General features: G+C 43.3%; 1 protein-coding gene across 1 annotated transcript; it reads right to left on the reverse strand.

The window, feature by feature from the left end:
- Positions 1-13,166: 13,166 nt before the first annotated feature.
- Positions 13,167-14,494, reverse strand: LOC121404953. Its single transcript, XM_041595371.1, has 3 exons — positions 14,312-14,494; positions 13,486-14,200; positions 13,167-13,189 (listed from the first exon to the last, which is right to left on the reverse strand). Exons 1-3 carry the CDS (start codon positions 14,492-14,494, stop codon positions 13,167-13,169), a joined length of 921 nt encoding a protein of 306 aa, XP_041451305.1.
- Positions 14,495-21,039: the final 6,545 nt, after the last annotated feature.

The following is a 21,039-nucleotide window of genomic DNA, read 5'->3' on the forward strand; positions in this document are numbered from 1 at the left end:
TACGATTGGCTCGTTCCGCGACACCATTCTGTTGGGGGGTATGAGGCACAGTTAATTGTCTTTTTACCCCGTTGTCAACAAGACATGACTCAAACGCGTCACTCAAGTATTCCCGACCGTTATCGCTTCTCAAGAGTACCAACTTCTTTCCCGACTGATTTTCCGCGAATGATTTAAATTGTTTGAACTTGACTAAGATTTCGTCTCTTGTCTTCAGAAAATCAACAAACACATAGCGCGATTTGTCATCGATGAATGTTACGAAGTACCGAGCTCCGCCTAAGGAGTTTTTATTCATTGGTCCGCAAATGTCAGTATGCACCAATCCAAGAACATTGTTTGCACGGCTTGCACTAGCTTTTGGGAATTGCTTTACACAAATTTTGCATTTTGCACAGGTTTCGCACACCTGGCCGTTCATGTCATTTAATGAACTTGTTTTAATACCGTTAACCATTTTTTCACACATCATCTTTTTTAGGCTTGCATAATTTAAATGTCCGAAACGATCGTGCCACACGTTTACTGGGTTTGTCTGTACATTTAAGCATTTGTTTTCTTGATTTTGGAACAAGAACAAATCGTGCTGCTTTTTTGCAACCATTATGGCGACGCCTTTATTGTTTTTCACACGCGCTTCTGTCTTTACAAATTCAACACCGACATAAAATTGCATTGCAATTCCTTCACATACAAAACGTCGACAAGTTTTATGTGGTTATTTTCCCAAATCAAATCCACTGTGCCGCGCCCTTCACCTTCTATGTAGCTATTGCCCGCTAAAGCAATTCGCTCTTTGTGCTCTTTTAGTTCGGTAAAACGAGATCGCTCACAACACAAGTGAGCCGTGGCACCACTGTCGACACACCACATACTCTTCGGAAAGAGAGTTTTAGACGCGCACGCAAAAACGGAATACGATTTCTCTCTTTCGGTTTCGTTATTTCCTTTCGGTGTGTTTTCTTGATTGTTCTTTGCTCTACACTTAGACGCCTTGTGTCCGCGACGACCACACGACCAGCCAATTATCCCACTCGGGCCATTCGTTTTCTTCTGTCCGTTTTCGTTATTCGTCTTTTGCTTTGACGACGACCAATTTTTAACACCCGAACCGAACGCTCGTTGTTCACTTTTCTCTGCGCATTCTTGATTTGCCTTGCGCCTGTCTCCTTCTTCATGAAGCTTTACTTTCAGAGAGTTCAAATTTGGCAAACAGTCACGGGGCTCCATTGCTACCACAAAATTTTCGTAGGCATCGGGCAGGCTCGATAGCAACAGAATAGACTAAATTTCTTCAGGAACTGTTAAGTCAATTTCTTTCAGTTTTTCCACGATCGCACAAAAATTATTTACGTGGTTCACTACCGATTCATTTTCGCTCATTTTTACGAACAACAACTGCTTTAACAGGCTTATGCGACGCGCGGGGCCTGATGGCATATGGATACCCGCTAGAACTTTCCATGCTTCTTTTGCAGATGTACAGTTTTTCACATAGTTTATCTGGAATGGCTTGATACACAGCATAATACTCGCAAGAGCCTTCTCGTCTTTTAAATCAAACTGTGCCTTCTGCGCATCATTATCTTCTTCATTTTTCACTTCTCGACCGCACACTACTGACCACAACTCAGAGTGTATTAGCACGCTTTTCATTTGGATTACCCACGCACTATAATTCTCATTGTCGAGCTTATCGATTGAATGGAAAGACGAACCCATTTTCGCAATCGATCGAGTCACAATTTCAGAAAGTCAGAAAAATCACTTTCAACGCCGCAGACAGAAATTCTGGGCCCATAACCTATTCGTTGTGGTATTTATTTGTGACTAAATATGAAGAGCAAAAAGATGTCCGTCAAAGGCAGACGGAATACAAATCAAAAAGGGAAACGAGAGAACGCCGCTTCATTGCGACTCATACATACATGTTTACTTATGCTGGATAATGCATAACAGAAAGAACGAGAAGGAACGTTTGAGTCGCTTCTGGGGACGCGACTCTACTTATACCCGTACTCAGTCAGTATATACATTTTTGAGCTTATGATTTTTAAGAATTTTAGAAAAAAAAAAAAATTTTACATTTTACATTTTTTTGCTACATATGCTATCTACATCTACATATACAATGTATATTCTACATCTTACATGTAGATTGTACATGTTCCAATTAGATTCTACATCTCCTCCGCTAGGGGTTGCTCGCGCACTGAACGCAGCAGAGTGTGCGAGTGAGAAGGAAAATGAGTTGAGTTGTCTTGGCGGGAGGGGGAGAGGAAGCAACTGAAAATTAATTTCTTCATTCTGGCTATAATTATGATCCGATCTGATTCAGATTCGGCAATCTGGTAGATATGGGCATTCTCTACGATACTGCGTTTTTAGTTTTATCGTATCTTTAAAACTGTGCCTGCCACAGATTTTCGTCCTTTGTGTGGGCGAAAGGGGGCGGGGCGAAATTTTGAAATACACTTGTAGCAGTGTGATATCACATGAGTCTGGAAACCAAATTTGGTTTCTCTAGCTCTTATAGTCTCTGAGATCCAGGCGCTCATCAAGACGGACGGACGGACAGACGGACGGACAGACGGACATGGCTCTATCGACTCGGCTATTGATGCTGATCAAGAATATATATACTTTATGGGGTCGGAAACGTTTCCTTCTCTGCGTTACACACATCCACTTTTACCACAAATCTAATATACCCCTTAACTCTTTTTTGAGTATGGGTATAATAAAGTACTAAAAATTTTGTAAATCCCGAAATCTATCAGAAAAAGTCATTTTGGTTCACAGCCTAAATAAAAAGTTCAATTTTGTCCAGTAGTGTAATTGGTGAGTCTAATTGGTTCCAAAAAATCTTGGGTATTTCGCTGATGTCTCCTATATATGACAAAGACAATGTTCCCTGATCTCCGTTTCTATACTGTGATGAGGAATTAGAATCTTATCATTAAATCGAGCAGTGCAATCCGACCTAATTGTTAAAATCCCCGGTTCCGGCAATTCTACTATCTCTAAGCTTGTGGTGCCGCATTGTATCCTAGCCCTTGTATTATCCTCAACCTTAAAGAACCAACTACTTTTTCTTTCCAACTCTATCCAATACGACTTGCTCTCAAAAATTGACTTGTATATGCAATTTGATGCTCTATTTGGTTTAAGAGGCTTTAATTCACAACTGCCATTGCTGGCACTACTCCAAGGCCAACTTTCTTCACAAACTCTTTTATTAGATTGCCACCTTTGGCACTTATTGAGCGTAGGTGATTCATAAGGTAATATGCATCTATCTCGAAGTTATAAACTAAATACTGAATATCGACGTGCACCAAATCATGCGTTCTTCAATTCTGATTGGTATTGGAACAACTCTAAATAACGCTGATGCATGTCGACCAAACAAAGGTATCTTCGCGTATATTATAAGCCTTTTGTCAGCAAATAAGCCCCTAGCTGTTAGCAGAGAATAAACTTCTTTTAGCTCTGTGCCAGTTCTTTTCCCTGGCGAAACGTAATTTTCTGATAAATTATGTTTTATTTTTGAAAACTCACCTTTTAATTGACTGGGCTTTAAAATGTTAGTATTAAGATTATCCTCCATTTGAACCCTATCGTCTTCGTCCATTATCCCAAATAAAATATGATATAGGGATCCCATAAATCCAAATGTAGCTCGCTTATTTCTTGCCCTACTTTGAGCCAAAACTAAGAGGCATTGGTTTTCGAAAGCCTTTCGCAAATCAATTTCATTTTCGGAACCAAATCTTTACCCTTTTTTAGCATCTTAAAATAGGTGTCCATATTATAGAAAATTATTAGATTCCAAGAAGAGGCTACTATTTCAACGTCTCCCATTGGATCTAAATATATTGCCGAAGTCTTATTAATTTTTCTATTGCATATTTTGGTTTCTCAATTTTGGGTGTTGCGTTAGAAAATTGACAACTTAATATAAATAACAAAATGGCCATTATAAATAATAGTTTTGACATTCTCGATGAATTTCTAGTCTGTCTTTTTAGCTGGATCTCTTCAGTGTCAGCCTCAACCTTGTCGACAGACTTAATTCCGTCTAAGAAAAATTTTACTGATGGGTCTAGTGATAAATCCATCTTGTAATTTTACGTCTACCACTCTGACCTTTTCATCTTTGCCTTTATGGATTTTTTCCACCTTTCCTATTGGCCATCTGGCTAGATGACAATTTCCATCTTTTAAGAGGACAATTTGTCCTTCTTCTATATTAGGACTTTCCCTCTTCCATTTGTGCCTCTGCTGAAGAGTATGCAAATACTCCTCTTACCACTTCACCCAGAAATCTCTTTTTATCTTTTTGATTAGTTTCCACCTATTTAGATTTCCAATTTGTCATTTCCATCTGTCATTGGCTCCACTATATCTAATGGTGGTATTCCAATCAAAAAATGACCTGGGGTAAGAACCTCTTGTTGATCAACTCCATTTTGTGCAGAATATAAAGGTCTTGAGTTCAAACATGCCTCTATTTGACATAAGAGCGTTGACATCTCTAAGTATGTTAGACTGTTGTCCCCGATAACCCTTTTAAGATGATACTTCATGGATTTTACTCCAGCCTCCCAGATACCTCCGAAGTGAGGTCCTGCCGGGGGGATAAAATGCCAATCAATTCTATCTTTTTCAAGTTGCGCAGCAATCATATTATTTTCTTGGATAGCTTTAACTACATCTTGATCGAACTTTCTTGAAGCTCCTACGAAATTGGTAGCCATACAAACAAATACAGCTATATATCCTTTATATGTCTTTTACCAACGAGTTTTGGAACATTTGACGTAATAAGGACCTGCATAATATATTTCAGTATTTAAGGTGTATGTCATCGTAACTCTGTGTTGAGGCAAATTGCCCATTATTTGTTGAGCTGTCTTTTGTCTGTATCTTGCGCACTTTACGCATTCTCTTAAATATTTCTTTAATGAATTTCTGAGCCCGAAAATCCAATACTTTTTTTTGGATATTAATGCGTAGTTATTAAGTTTATGCCTCCAGGTAAGGATTCTTTATGAGCATTTTTAATTATTAACCCTGATACGTGACATTTGTTTAAAATTATTGGATGTTTAAAATCAAATTTTGTAATGCTTAATTAAAGAAACACATAATGCTTTTAATATAATTAATATGAAATATATTGCTTCGAATTCGACTTTAACAAGGTGGCATTACTGTAATAACTTCGAAAGTCCGAATCGCCCTAGGTGGCCACCTCGGTCTGCAGCGGATTGAGAGCGGAACCGTTAAGTGAAAATTCAGTCAGCGGATTGAATAGTGATTTACTAAAATGCTTATTTTATTAACTTAACATGTATAATGTTAAATTATTTGGATGAGAGTTAACCACCAATAGAACAACCTTTATGGGAAAGTAAGATTCGAATCGTTTTAGGTGTGTTTGTATGGGTCTATTGATTCAAATCGCTGGATAAATTGTGAGCGATTTTGATTCCGCTGAAAAATCGGTGTGTGGCACGGCGGAATGGAATTGAGGTGATTTTCCAGCGGAAGTGATTTCTGTGGCACCCCTGTATGTCTAAATATCAATTTACATTGGTGTACAAGTGCGGTCGTTAAATTGGTTATTATTACCCTTCATGTTTTAGAGAATTCAAACATTCTGCAAGGGGCCAGGAAAAGTGCCGAGATGTATTACTTTACAATTTAATTTTTTCTTAATTTCTAATTTTGTATACATATGTGTAATACATTGAAATATATTTTTTTATTGTTCGTTTTAACTAACTGCTTTCCGGTATGACAATGCCTTGCAATTGCCGTCTTACATTTATTTTTCTTATAAAATATACAAATAAAATTACAGTTATTATTATTACGAAAATTAAAGAGCCAGAAAGATGGTTAAATTTTAGTTCTTTTAATTCTAGCTTGTGCGTTTTCAAATAATTAAATTCATTTTATATGCGGTTTATTTCGTCTGTATGATTAATAACACTAGTCAACACTAGCATTAGGCTGTGGCCCAAAATAACTTTTTCTTATAGATTTCGGGGTTTAAAATTTTTTAATGAATTATGGTTTTTTTTATTGTGTAGTTTTTTTTTAAATAATGTTTTAAAATCTGGTATTTTTTAATGTTTTTTTTTCAGAGGTAGTGCTTCTATTTTTCTCATAAGTGTCTTATATCTGGTTGAATAGAACTTCGCAGTTCTGACAAGCTGATAAGTGCAGCTATAAATCAGACCCAGACACTTTGGATCTGCAGCTTAATGCCTGGAAGATATTAAGCTTTCAAATTCAAATTTCATCATATTTTTGCGGTATTTTTTCCCGAAATGTTGACTTTAAAAGCTCGGGAAAAGTCGAAAAAAGAAATAATTCTTGGCCACATGGTTTTAAATAGACGCATTAATACGGCGTCGTTTAAGGTATTGCTCATTAAAATCTATGGATGAATGGTCAACTTGCAACCGTTTGACCAAAACGACTCCAAACTAATTTTACCTGAAAAATACCGTCCATTACGTTGCTGGTCCAGCTGCCAATTGGGAACAAAGAAAACGAAATAGGGTTGAATTTTTGGTACCTGAACGTGTTCCTTTGGCATTAAATGTTGTTGACAGTTACTTTCTTTCGTTGTGGCTAATCTGAGGTATGGATACCTGTTCAGGTCAAATGTTGACCTTTATTTTTACACAAATTAGACATTTGTCGCTTCTACCTATTCATATTTCAATGAAACCAAAGTAGAAATACCTGAGATATAGAATTGCATTCCCTAACCCATACAACAATCAGTAATTTTTAGTCTTTTCAGTCAATTCTATGAATATACAAACTTTTTATTTGGTGTTACGTTGCTAAAAGTTTTTAAACGTATGTGATAAATTTGGGTTTCTACTGCTTGTTACTGTTCATAAAATAATTTAAGTTTTCTGGCTGTCCTCCTTTTTTCATTTCAATCAGATTCCCTTAAGAGAGTCCACGCATAGTCGCCCAACATATTCTCATTCCAAACACTTTGATACCGTCGTTCCATAGCTTTCAATTGTTGGTGAAATCTCTCTCCGTGTTCGTCACTAACGTCCCCTAGGTTTGTCGGAAAAAAGTCTAAGTGGGAGTGCAGGAAATGGATTTTTAGCGACATGTTGGCTCCAATTTTTTCATAATTCTCAATTAGGTCTTGAACGATATTAACGTAATCAACACTCCTGCTGTTACCAAAAAATTTGTTGTAACCAATCGGAATGTGTTCCAGGCTGCTTTTTCATTCGTAGATAAAATATTTTCAAATCCACCATCTTTTAGTAGTTTTCGAATTTGGGGCACATCAAATACGTCTTCTTTCACTTTTGCCAGCGACAGACGTGGAAAAACAGTTTTTAGGTAACTCGTCGATTCACCTTCCTTATCCAGTGCTTTAACAAAATTTGTCATTAGTCCATGTGTATGGTGGTAAAATAACGTCGTCAAACTTCACTAGCTGCATTCTTTATATTGTAATTCTCCAAAGTATGTTCCTCCCGTTTTGTTGAGTAATGCTGTTCTCTTGCTCTACTATTCCATAGGCACAGGAAGCAGCAGTGTTTTGTTTAACCACCTTGCAATCCCGTTAACATGGCTACGACTTTCAAGTCACACGCGACCTTGCACTGGTGTTCTTTATATTTTATGTTTTCAAACAATTTAGCCATTGTTTGATATGTTTCCTTCATATTAACAGCATGGGCGATGGGAACAGACGGCTTTTGGTTTCCATTATGTAGCAAAACAGCCTTTAAACTTTCCTTACTGCTGTCAAAAAATAACCTCCAATCTTTTGGGTCGTAAGCTTCACCCAGTTGCTTGAAGAGTCCGAAAATATCGTGGCAAACGCACATGTCATCCTTTGTCATATAAAATTGTGAGTGAATTATGAGTTATTTTGACATCTTCCTTCAATAAACGGGCATCCTTTAAAAAAAATCCAAGCAGCTCGGATTTACTTTTAGGAAGATCCAGGATCCTCACCAAATCGTTCAATTGTTCCTGTGAAAGAGGCTTGCAATGTTTATATTCTCCTGTTTGGCCATTACTGTGAGTGGAAGATGTCAAAATAACTCAGTTTCGGACGCGTCATTTGGTTCACTCACAATAATCCGTTGTTCCATGCGACGACGACGACTTCTCCTCTATTTTGCGTTTTAGTGACGGTAAACTACGAGCAGGAAGCATAAAGCCTTGACCAGATTGTTTCGGGTAACCAAATTTCATGGATCTCCCAATTCCAGCTATTTTGAACGAACAAAAAAAGCATTCCGAGAAGTGAATCTCTGTTTTTCTCCACAGCATTAAAGTTCCAAATTGAAATCGTCTTCTAAGTCTGCTTTGTAAACACATGAAAATGAACGGTTTCATATATATTAATTTCAATTGCTTTCAATTAGAAACAAGTAGTATTTTTTGAACACACACGATCTATTCTGATGGAAGTCAGAACTACACTGAAGCAGGGATACTAAAGGTACAAAGTTATATATCCTTTTCTATGAATAGTCAACATTTGACCTGAACAGGTATTTATGTATATCTATCCACACCAAGGTATAAGGAGTAAAAGTAACTGTCAACAAAATTTAATGCCAAAGGAACACGTTCAGGTACCGAAAATTCAACACTTTTTCGTTTTCTTTGTTCCCAATTGGCAGTTGGACCAGCAACGTACTGGACGGTATTTTTCAGGTAAAATTAGCTTGGAGTCGTTTTGGTCAAACGGCTGCAAGTTGACCATTTATCCATAGATTTTAGCGAGCAATACTACGCCTTAAACGACGCCTAATTAATGCGTCTATCTAAAATCCCAAATTTTTAAAGTCAAAATTTCGAAAAAAAATACCGCAAAAAATGACGAAATTAGAATTTAAAAGCTTAATATCTTCCAGAACTGCAAAGTATAATGCAACCAGATATAAGATACTTAAGTTATGTGAAAAATAGAAGCACTACCTCTAAAAAAAACCATGAAAAAATACCAAATTTTTAAAATTCTTTTAAAAAAAAACATCATAAAAAAATAATAAAGTACTAAAAATTTTTTAAATCCCGAAATCTATCAGAAAAAGTCATTTTGGTTCACAGCCTAAATAAAAAGTTCAATTTTGTCCAGTAGTGTAATTGGTGAGTCTAATTGGTTCCAAACAATCTTGGATATTTCGCTGATGTCTCCTATATATGACAAAGACAATGTTCCCTGATCTCCGTTTCTATACTGTGATGAGGAATTAGAATCTTATCATTAAATCGAGCAGTGCAATCCGACCTAATTGTTAAAATCCCCTGTTCCGGCAATTCTACTATCTCTAAGCTTGTGGTGCCGCATTGTATCCCAGCCCTTGTATTATCCTCATCCTTAAAGAACCAGCTACTTCTTCTTTCCAACTTTATCCAATACGACTTGCTCTCAACAATTGACTTGTATATGCAATTTGATGCTCTATTTTGTTTAAGAGGCTTTAGTTCACAACTGCCATCGCTGGCACTACTCCAAGGCCAACTTCCTTCACAAACTCTTTTATTAGATTGCCACCTTTGGCACTTATTGAGCGTAGATTCTTTCATAAGGTGGTATGCATCTATCTCGAAGTTATAAACTAAATACTGAATATCGACGTGCACCAAATCATGCGTTCTTCAATTCTGATTGGTATTGGAACAACTCTAAATAACGCTGATGCATGTCGACCAAACAAAGGTATCTTCGCGTATATTATAAGCCTTTTGTCAGCAAATAAGCCTCTAGCTGTAAGGTTAGGTTAGGTTGTCCCGGACGGCCCTCCCGGGGCCACGCATAGGCCAGTATGGCCCTTAGTTGTCCGGATTGATGCGTATGGACCTTCTGAGTGTTTTTACGTGGTTTCGAAACCCGTGAGGATCGAGGAGAATTTTGCAAAGGCAAGTAGTTCCGCTGGCGTCCTCTTGGATGCATCTTCCAGCGATGCCAGTACCGGGTTGCCAAGATGTTTGTTTCTTGCCCTTGAGAGGGCCGGGCACTGGCAGATTAGATGTTCCAGGGTTTCGATAGCCCCAGATTCATCTCATTTCCTGCACTTGTTACTGTTCGTGATGCCTAGTTTGACAGCATGTGCTGCAGCCAGGCAATGACCTGTGAGTATACCTATTAGCATCCTACAGTCCTTCCGTGGTAGGTGCAGTAGGTATTGGCTGAGTTTACCATTGCTCTCCTTGCACATGGTTTTCGCGATCTTGCAGTTGGTGGTTCTCCTCCACCTGATGCTGGCCTGTATGTGTGCCCTCCTCTCTAGGTCGCTTTGAAGCGCTCTGAGGGAGACAGGCACGTTCTCAGTCCTGTCGTTTGCCAGCCCGACGCCTTCCTTAGCCAGTACGTCTGCTGTCTCGTTGCCTTCGATGCCCTGGTGGCTGGGAACCCAATAGATCCGCACTGACTTTGTCGTGCTTAGGAAATCTAGTGCCTCCCTGCTTGCCAGGACATTTTTGGAACTGACCGCTGACGACTGCATGGATCTTATCGCCGCCTGGCTGTCCACGAACAGGTTGACCACATTTTCGTATGGCAAAGACTTCTGCCTGGAATATGCTGCATTGGTCCGGTAGCTTATAGGACAGCCTTATTTCAGGGTCTGTACAATATATGCCCGCACCTACTCCTCCCTCCATCTTGGAGCCATCCGTGTATATGTTTAGGTGTTCGTTCAGGTCCCAACTTTCTTTCCAGTCGTCGGGTTCCATGTGTATCGCTGTTTTGACGTCCAGGCACGTTCGGGGGATCATGTAGTCAGATATACTGATCATGTCTCGGCCTATTGAACTGTGCCCGAATCCTTGCAGCGACATATTGCCTGATGCGACTAGGCGTTGTGCTGCCTTACCTGCAGTCAGTCTAGCGTGGATGTCTAGGGGGTCAATTCCGAGTATTGTTTCGAGTGCTTTTGTTGGGGTTGACCTCAGCGCCCCAGTAATGCAGAGCAGTGCCTGCCGCTGAGTTCTATCCATCAGCTTGTTGTAGGTTTTCTTTTCTGTAGCCTGCCACCACACTAAGACTCCATACAGCAGAGTCGGTCGCACTACCGAGATGTAGATCCAGTGCATTAGTGCAGGAGATAGGCCCCATGTGCTGCTAAGCATCTTCTTGGATGCATATAGCGCAATGGTGGCCTTCTTCACCCTTTCCAATACATTGGGTCTCCATGTCAGCTTGCTGTCCAAAACTATGCCGAGGTATTTGACTTGTGTTTTTGGGGTGAGCCTGGTTCTGTCAATTTTGGGGGGATCCATGCCGGTACCTTGTACCTCTTGGTGAAGAGGATGAGGTCCGTCTTGTCCGCGTTGATACTGAGTCCTACTTTTCCCGCCCACTCACATATCTCCCTGAGTGTTGATTCCATTATAGAGCTGAGGCTCGATGGGCATACTCCCGTAATAATTATGCTTATGTCGTCCGCATAAGCTGTTATTTTTGGGGCTCTCCTCTCGAATCTCTTTATCAGGTCGTCGACCACCAGATTCCATAGGAGGGGCGAGAGGACCCCACCCTGAGGTGTGCCTCTGTGCGCCCCTTTCACCATGGAAGCGGTGCCCCACTCTGAGTACACCCGTCTACAACTTAGAAGGTTCTTTATCCAGGGGTTGATTGCGGGATGTGTGTTGATCGCTTCTAGGCGGTCCATTATCGCGCTCATATTCACGTTGTTGAATGCTCCGGATATGTCTACAAACACTCCTAGTGCATACTTCTTATTTTGGAGGGCATTTTCGATGGTGGCTACTAGCGAATGCAGTGCCGTCTCTACCGATTTCCCTTTGGTATAGGCATGCTGGTTGGTTGACATCCGCCCACCTACATCATTTCTGATGTGTAGATCCAGCAGCTTTTCTAGTGTTTTTAGTAGAAAAGAGGTAAGGCTTATCGGTCTGTGGTCATTGGGGCTCATATGGCTGCACTTTCCTGCCTTTGGAAGGAAGACAATCTTCGAGGTCTGCCATTGAATAGGGATATAGCCCGTGCTCAGGCAAGCTGAGTATATTGCAGAGAGCCATGGGGTGATCACGTCTTTGGTCACCTGTAGCATGGCTGGGAATATACCGTCTAGTCCAGGTGCTTTCGTACCCACAAAGGAGTCTATAGCCCAGTGGATTCTCCTAGACGATATGAGATCTGTTGGGGGGTGCTGTTCCTCAGTTGCTAGGTCCTGATGCTCTGTAGCGTCAGAAACCTCGGTGCATCCTGGAAGTGGGCTTCCATTAGTGCTGTTAGGGCATCTTCGCTGCCCTCAGTCCATTGTCCATCATTTCGTTTCAGCTGACTTTGTATGGCAGGTTGCTTTGATAGCAACTTCCGGAGTCTGGAAGTTCTGGGACTTTCTCGATATTGGAGCAGAAGTTCCTCCACGAGTTTCTTTGTGCCCTGCGTATTTCCTTCTTGTACTCCCTGAGTAGGGTTTTGTATTCCTCATCGATTATCTCCTCGTTCGCCTGTTTGGCGATTTTGAAGAATTCTTTGAGGTTATTTCTTTGAAGCTATAGGTCCCGGTTCCACCATAGTGGTCTGGTTCTCTTTTTCGTTCTCGAGGGTGAGCATGCTGCGTGGTATGCATCCAGTAGCTCCTTGGAGAGGGTCTCTAGGGACGATTCTATCTCTTCCGGGGATGTCACTGTGCCCGCACGATTCGCGAGCTTCGAGGTAACTGTCTTTTTAAACTTTTCCCAGTTTGTGTTCCGGGGGTTTCTATAGACAGTTATCTTCGGAGAGTGTTTAAATTCGCACTTAAACTGAATGTACTTGTGGTCTGAGAAGGATGGTCTTTCAAGGACTCTCCAGCCAGATACCAAAGTACAGTTCCCCATTACGAGTGTTAGATCTAGTACGTTGGACGAGGTGGGGCCTACGAAGGTGTGCTCCTCCCCCACGTTTGCTACATCTAGGTTAGTGGATAGTATAAAGTCTAGAAGTGACTCACCTCTTTCGTTGATATCGGGGCTTCCCCACACGCTATGGTGGGCATTGGCGTCCGTACCAACTATGAGTTGCTGGTCTTTCGGACTGGCTTCCGCCACCAGACTCCTTAGCTCTTCCGGTGGAGCTGGCCTGTCGTGTGCCATGTAGCAGGATGCTACCATAAGGCGCTTGTCCTCGCTTTCAAGCATCACCGCAGCCAGGTCTTCAGTGCTGTAATGAGACATAAGATAAGCATGGATGCCCTTTCGTACAAGTACGGCGGTTCTAGTCCTGCTTACCGATGGTGGGCATAAGAGATTGTAATTGGAGGACTTTAGTCCGGCCACAGCATTGCCGGAGGCAAGCCATGGCTCCTGGACCAAAGCAATGTCGACGGGCCCTTGCTCCAAGGCAATGAGGAGCTCCGCCGACGCGAGCTTGCTTTTATGCAAGTTGAGCTGCAGCATTCTCAATGTGGGAGGCTGGCTCAACTGCACTCGACGGGTTGACTATTATAGTCAGGTCACCGTCCTCGTCCTCTGCGGCATCAGAGTCGTCCAGCGCAAGATCCTGGGCGGCCTCTACGATGGACTCCAGACCTAAGTCCTTTTCCACCTCGCCTACCTGCAGGGTATGCGCGTCCTTGTCCTCGGGGTGGCGCTTTTTGAGACGTAGGTAGACACTGCCTACGCCCCATGCCATCTTCCCGAATCTCGGGTAGAGGATGTCCTCTGCCTCCTTGTTGATCTGGATGATCATGTGCTGGCCCCCCTTATTGGGTAACGGGCTACCAGCATGCAGGGTTTTCCAGTCCGCCGTAGGCACCTCTGTATTCTGCCTCTGGAGAAGTTTCAGTGCTCGGTCTCCCTGGACTGCAATGGGGAAGAGCACCTTCGCCTTTGGGATGGAAGGGATCATCTCCCTGTCCACTACCTCCAGCTTGGCCCCCTCCCACAGAGCTTCCAATTTGGGCACCACTTGCAACAGCCACTTCCTCGTCGGGTCATCATTACATTTGAGGATCTTCACCCCGTTCAGCCATCCCGCACCGTCAAAGGTGGGCATGGCAGCGTCCGGCGCTTCCTCCATTCGCGCGAAAAGGCAGTCTACCAGCTGGGCGTGGACCTGTTTCCACTGCGCCGCCGTCATCTTCCCATTTTCGTCGCTGCGGTCGATCAGGGCCACGATGAGGTGCCTCTTGGACACGTCGCTCACCTTGGCCTTCTGCTTGGGCTTCTTCGTCTTAGAAGGTTGAGGGATAACCACCTTGGGCCCGCGTTGCCGCTTGCCCGCCGGAGTGTCCTTGGCACTTTCGGTCGAGCGTTGCCTTTTGGTGGCCATCATTTCCTCAACCCTATTGGCGAATTCACCCTTCATCGCCTTCATCTGAGGCAGCTGCGCGTAGTGGAGACGCCCCTCTTCTACCTTTTGCTCAGCCCAGGCTAGTTTGGACTTCTCCTCTTGGGAGATGTCCTCTTTGCCTTGTAGCCGGCTTTGGATTTTGAGGGCCGCCTTGTATTGGGCCTTAGCCTTCATCCCCTCTCTAGAACGCTTCGGCCCTTCCCTACGAAGGGAGCTGGTACCTGGTTCAGGCGAGCGGAGAAGGCTCTCTTCCTCCGTTCTGCTTACGCTGAGCACGCTCTCCAGGTCCGAGTCTGTTTCGACCACGGCACCCGTGCGGCTTAGCTTGCAGAGAGGCGTTTTGGTGGCAGTAGCTTTGAAACCAATATGACCTGCTCCCGCCATATCAGAGTTGTGACCGCTGGCGACACGCAGAGAGGATTGCTCCTCCCCGTGCCCGCCGGTGGTAGCAGTCACGCTTTCCACCGACGTTTGGACTGACATCCCAGTCCCTGTTCGATCCTTGCTCCGGTCCATGTGGTTAATATTTATCGGGGGGACCACCCCCTAGCGTTTTATGCCTGTCCGCCAGGCACCTCCAGCCATGGCCATGGTTCAGTTCCCCCAATTTTTTTTTTTTTTTTTTTTTTTATATCGGGAGACCTGGACCCGGCCTTAGCTAGACTTACCTCGGACAGAGCAAACGGCAATGCATTAACCCGATCCGGGGCAATGCAGTGCCCATTGTCCGGCCGGCACCCTCTGGGAGGGTTCAGCTGGAGGATTTTTGCCTGGCCCCCCTAGCTGTTAGCAGAGAATATTTTTGAAAACTCACCTTTTAATTGACTGGGCTTTAAAATGTTAGTATTAAGATTATCCTCCATTTGAACCCTATCGTCTTCGTCCATTATCCCAAATAAAATATGATATAGGGATCCCATAAATCCAAATGTAGCTCGCTTATTTCTTGCCCTATTTGAGCCATGAACAGTTTGTTATTTTCTTCCAAGTCTAACATTTTCTTTTCTGTATTTTCCAAAACTAAGAGGCATTGGTTTTCGAAAGCCTTTCGCAAATCAATTTCATTTTCGGAACCAAATCTTTACCCTTTTTTAGCATCTTAAAATAGGTGTCCATATTATAGAAAATTATTAGATTCCAAGAAGAGGCTACTATTTCAACGTCTCCTATTGGATCTAAATATATTGCCGGAGTCTTATTAATTTTTCTATTGCATATTTTGGTTTCTCAATTTTGGGTGATGCGTTAGAAAATTGACAACTTAATATAAATAACAAAATGGCCATTATAAATAATAGTTTTGACATTCTCGATGAATTTCTAGTCTGTCTTTTTAGCTGGATCTCTTCAGTGTCAGCCTCAACCTTGTCGACAGACTTAATTCCGTCAAAGAAAAATTTTACTGATGGGTCTAGTGATAAATCCATCTTGTAATTTTACGTCTACCACTCTGACCTTTTCATCTTTGCCTTTATGGATTTTTTCCACCTTTCCTATTGGCCATCTGGCTAGATGACAATTTCCATCTTTTAAGAGGACAATTTGTCCTTCTTCTATATTAGGACTTTCCCTCTTCCATTTGTGCCTCTGCTGAAGAGTATGCAAATACTCCTCTTTCCACTTCACCCAGAAATCTCTTTTTATCTTTTTGATTAGTTTCCACCTATTTAGATTTCCAATTTTTTCATCTGTCATTGGCTCCACTATATCTAATGGTGGTATTCCAATCAAAAAATGACCTGGGGTAAGAACCTCTTGTTGATCAACTCCATTTTGTGCAGAATATAAAGGTCTTGAGTACAAACATGCCTCTATTTGACATAAGAGCGTTGACATCTCTAAGTATGTTAGACTGTTGTCCCCGATAACCCTTTTAAGATGATACTTCATGGATTTTACTCCAGCCTCCCAGATACCTCCGAAGTGAGGTCCTGCCGGGGGGGATAAAATGCCAATCAATTCTATCTTTTTCAAGTTGCGCAGCAATCATATTATTTTCTTGGATAGCTTTAACTACATCTTGATCGAACTTTCTTGAAGCTCCTACGAAATTTGTTCCGTTGTCGAAATAGATGTTGGCACATTTACCTCGTCTAGCGATAAATCTTCTAAGTGCTGCTAAAAATGCATCAGAAGTTAAATCACTTACAATTTCTAAATGTATGGCTTTGGTAGCCATACAAACAAATACAGCTATATATCCTTTATATGTCTTTTGCCCACGAGTTTTGGAACATTTTACTTAATAAGGACCTGCATAATATATTTCAGTATTTAAGGTGTATGTCATCGTAACTCTGTATTGAGGCAAATTGCCCATTATTTGTTGAGCTGTCTTTTGTCTGTATCTTGCGCACTTTACGCATTCTCTTAAATATTTCTTTAACGAATTTCTTAACCCGAAAATCCAATAATTTTTTTTTGGTATAACTACGCATTAAGTTTATGCCTCCATGTAAGGATTCTTTATGAGCGTTTTTAATTATTAACCCTGATACGTGACATTTGTCTAAAATTATTGGATGTTTAAAATCAAATTCGGCGGCGGAGTTTTGCAATCTTCGAAGTATTCCATCCGTGTCTAGAAATGGATTTAAAGACAAAATTATGTTATTTGTCTTTATTTCTTTGTTGTTCTTTAGGCACTGTTTTTCTAAACGGAGCTGGTGTTCTTGCTTTTTATACCCGTACTCAAAAAAGAGTTAAAGGGTATTGTTTGGTTACGCAGCCAAATAATCAGTAGATCATAGTCAGTGGTGCAGGAGTAGAGTAAATATCTATTATTGTTCAGCATTTTTACTGCCCACTGCTTAACTTTGTCATCTACATACATATGTACAAATTTATGCTCCCGCACGGCAGCAGCCTATGCAGCCGTTCTCTCGCGTCTTCAACTCACACCTTTCTTTCTATCGCCTTTCGCTATCACTCTCTCGATCTGTCGCTCTTTCGCTCGCATTAGGGCACGGGCAATTCGGCCCGCCTGCCCTTTGATTTAGTCTTGATCTTGCAATCACTGCATATCGTCTTGGAATCGAGCTATTCAATCCGACACCATCTTGAACCGACCCCCGCGTCTTCAATCTGACCCCGTCTTGAATCCAGCTAACTATCCTTTCGACTCTGTATCGCTTATTTACTTCACCACAATAAGCTGTGAATATATACATTGAATAATATATATCGCAATACAACGCTACAGAAGAAGCTCAGTAGCTCAACAGGTATATTAGATTTGTGGTAAAAGTGGATATATGTAACGCAGAGAAGGAAACGTTTCCGACCCCACAAAGTATATATATTCTTGATCAGCATCAATAGCCGAGTCGATAGAGCCATGTCTGTCTGTCCGTCTTGTTTGTCGGCTGGATCACTATAAGAGCTTGGGAAACCAAATTTGGTTTCCAGACTCATGTGATATCACACTGCTACAAGTATTGCACACTCTGCCGCGTTCAGTGCGCGAGCAACCCCTAGCGGAGGAGATATGGAATTTAATTGGTACATGTACAATCTACATGTTAGATGTAGAATATACATGGTATATGTTGTGAGAAATGGAGTTTTCCTCACAAGGGGACCAAGTAAGGGTTAAGAAGAGAATTCACGGCGAATTCACAAGAGAGGGAGAGCCGGCCGGGAGCTGGGTCCCGTTAGAGTGGCAGGGGTCCAGCGCATGACCATATATGGGCATGAGATCATGCCTCCGGTACGATCCCGTGGAGAGAGTCGGGAATGGAGGAGCACGCAAGGAGCGGCGCTCACGTCAGGCTAGGAACGGCGGGAGCGGGCCGGCAGTGGTCCAGCGCATGACCATGTATGGACATGAGATCACGCCACCAGGCCGGTCCCGTTAAGAACGTGATGGAAACAAGCGAAGAGGCCGATGGAAAATTACCAGCGGCGCAGGGACTTACCGCTGTTGCTAGGCAGAGGAGCGGACGCCAGCGTCGAACCGAGGGTATAAGAGGAGCCCGGCAACAGTAAAGGAGGACAGTCAGTGGAGTGCGAATCACGAGGAAAGGTGCGAACACAAGCGAGTGCGGTAGAACCAACGACAAGGAGAGTCAGCGTAAGAGTCCAAGGAAGGATCAAAGTGACCCAACCAACAGGCAGCAGTACGACCCAGCAAAGGGAACAAGGTCTGCGAGGTGCCAAAGGAGGGACAACAGGTACCGCCATCGCCAAGGCAATAAAAAGCGACTCAGTGTGTGCGGAGTTGTGTGTGTAGATCAGGCGCTAGCAAGGTCGGACACATAGCCACAGTACCAGCGAGGAGCCTGAGGGGCCGGTGGCGCGAGTGCGTATAGAAATAGAGAAACGATTCATTGTTATATAGAACGTAAGATCCAATAAATATAAGATACCAATAAAGCACCCATAGCCAGTTATTAAACCCATCCGTGCATTCTCTCTTGTCTGTGAGGCAACATACAAATTTGTTGCGAACCCGTCGGCCGCTGAGCCAGCCTTGCTGATTCAGACGGACAGAAACAGTTCGTTACAATGTAGATAACATATGTTCTTATATGAATAAATCTATTTGTGTAAGCCACTATACGTATTAGTTTTTTAATGCAGGAATACTTCTCCAGTAAATTGTAAATGGTCTGTTTCGTTATTTATGAATGTGCTTATCAGCACAGCTTCCTCTATAGTTTGCTGTTGACGCCAATGCTCCTTTGGGGTGCTGTTCCTCAGTTGCTAGGCCCTGATGCTCTGTAGCGTCAGAAACCTCGGTGCATCCTGGGAAGTGGGCTTCCATTAGTGCTGTTAGGGCATCTTCGCTGCCCTCAGTCCATTGTCCATCATTTCGTTTCAGCTGACTTTGTATGGCAGGTTGCTTTGATAGCAACTTCCGGAGTCTAGCCGTTTCTGGGACTTTCTCGATATTGGAGCAGAAGTTCCTCCACGAGTTTCTTTGTGCCGTGCGTATTTCCTTTTTGTATTCCCCGAGTAGGGTTTTGTATTCCTCATCGATTATCTCCTCGTTCGCCTGTTTGGCGATTTTGAAGAATTCTTTGAGGTTATTTCTTTGAAGCGATAGGTCCCGGTTCCACCATAGTGGTCTGGTTCTCTTTTTCGTTCTCGAGGATGAGCATGCTGCGTGGTATGCATCCAGTAGCTCCTTGGAGAGGGTCTCTAGGGACGATTCTATCTCTTCCGGAGATGTCACTGTGCCCGCACGATTCGCGAGCTTCGAGGTAACTGTCTTTTTAAACTTTTCCCAGTTTGTGTTCCGGGGGTTTCTATAGACAGTTATCTTCGGAGAGTGTTTAAATTCCCACTTAAACTGAATGTACTTGTGGTCTGAGAAGGATGGTCTTTCAAGGACTCTCCAGCCAGATACCAAAGTACAGTTCCCCATTACGAGTGTTAGATCTAGTACGTTGGACGAGGTGGGGCCTACGAAGGTGTGCTCCTCCCCCACGTTTGCTACATCTAGGTTAGTGGATAGTATAAAGTCTAGAAGTGACTCACCTCTTTCGTTGATATCGGGGCTTCCCCACACGCTATGCTGGGCATTGGCGTCCGTACCAACTATGAGTTGCTGGTCTTTCGGACTGGCTTCCGCCACCAGACTCCTTAGCTCTTCCGGTGGAGCTGGCCTGTCGTGTGCCATGTAGCAGGATGCTACCATAAGGCGCTTGTCCTCGCTTTCAAGCATCACCGCAGCCAGGTCTTCAGTGCTGTAATGAGACATAAGATAAGAATGGATGCCCTTTCGTACAAGTACGGCGGTTCTAGTCCTGCTTACCGATGGTGGGTATAAGAGATTGTAATTGGAGGACTTTAGTCCGGCCACAGCATTGCCGGAGGCAAGCCATGGCTCCTGGACCAAAGCAATGTCGACGGGCCCTTGCTCCAAGGCAATGAGGAGCTCCGCCGACGCGAGCTTGCTTTTATGCAAGTTGAGCTGCAGCATTCTCAATGTGGGAGGCTGGCTCAACGGCACTCGACGGGTTGACTATTATAGTCAGGTCACCGTCCTCGTCCTCTGCGGCATCAGAGTCGTCCAGCGCAAGATCCTGGGCGGCCTCTACGATGGACTCCAGACCTAAGTCCTTTTACACCTCGCCTACCTGCAGGGTATGCGCGTCCTTGTCCTCGGGGTGGCGCTTTTTGAGACGTAGGTAGACACTGCCTACGCCCCATGCCATCTTCCCGAATCTCGGGTAGAGGATGTCCTCTGCCTCCTTGTTGATCTGGATGATCATGTGCTGGCCCCCCTTATTGGGTAACGGGCTACCAGCATGCAGGGTTTTCCAGTCCGCCGTAGGCACCTCTTGTTCTGCCTCTGGAGAAGTTTCAGTGCTCGGTCTCCCTGGACTGCAATGGGGAAGAGCACCTTCGCCTTTGGGATGGAAGGGATCATCTCCCTGTCCACTACCTCCAGCTTGGCCCCCTCCCACAGAGCTTCCAATTTGGGCACCACTTGCAACAGCCACTTCCTCGTCGGGTCATCATTACATTTGAGGATCTTCACCCCGTTCAGCCATCCCGCACCGTCAAAGGTGGGCATGGCAGCGTCCGGCGCTTCCTCCATTCGCGCGAAAAGGCAATCTACCAGCTGGGCGTGGACCTGTTTCCACTGCGCCGCCGTCATCTTCCCATTTTCGTCGCTGCGGTCGATCAGGGCCACGATGAGGTGCCTCTTGGACACGTCGCTCACCTTGGCCTTCTGCTTGGGCTTCTTCGTCTTAGAAGGTTGAGGGATA

This window comes from Drosophila obscura, unplaced genomic scaffold (genome assembly GCF_018151105.1).
Source record: "Drosophila obscura isolate BZ-5 IFL unplaced genomic scaffold, ASM1815110v1 contig_58, whole genome shotgun sequence".
NCBI lineage: Eukaryota > Metazoa > Arthropoda > Insecta > Diptera > Drosophilidae > Drosophila > Drosophila obscura.

Excerpts from the sequence above, each read along its gene's own strand:
- LOC121404953 (XM_041595371.1), bottom strand. The coding sequence starts at position 14,494 with ATGAAGGCTAAGGCCCAATACAAGGCGGCCCTCAAAATCCAAAGCCGG. Across the intron at positions 14,201-14,311 it reads AGGGTGAATTCGCCAATAGG|ACGAAGAAGCCCAAGCAGAA; the intron begins GTTGAGGAAATG and ends CAACCTTCTAAG. Across the intron at positions 13,190-13,485 it reads TGCCGCAGAGGACGAGGACG|CACTGAAGACCTGGCTGCGG; the intron begins GTGACCTGACTA and ends GTCTCATTACAG.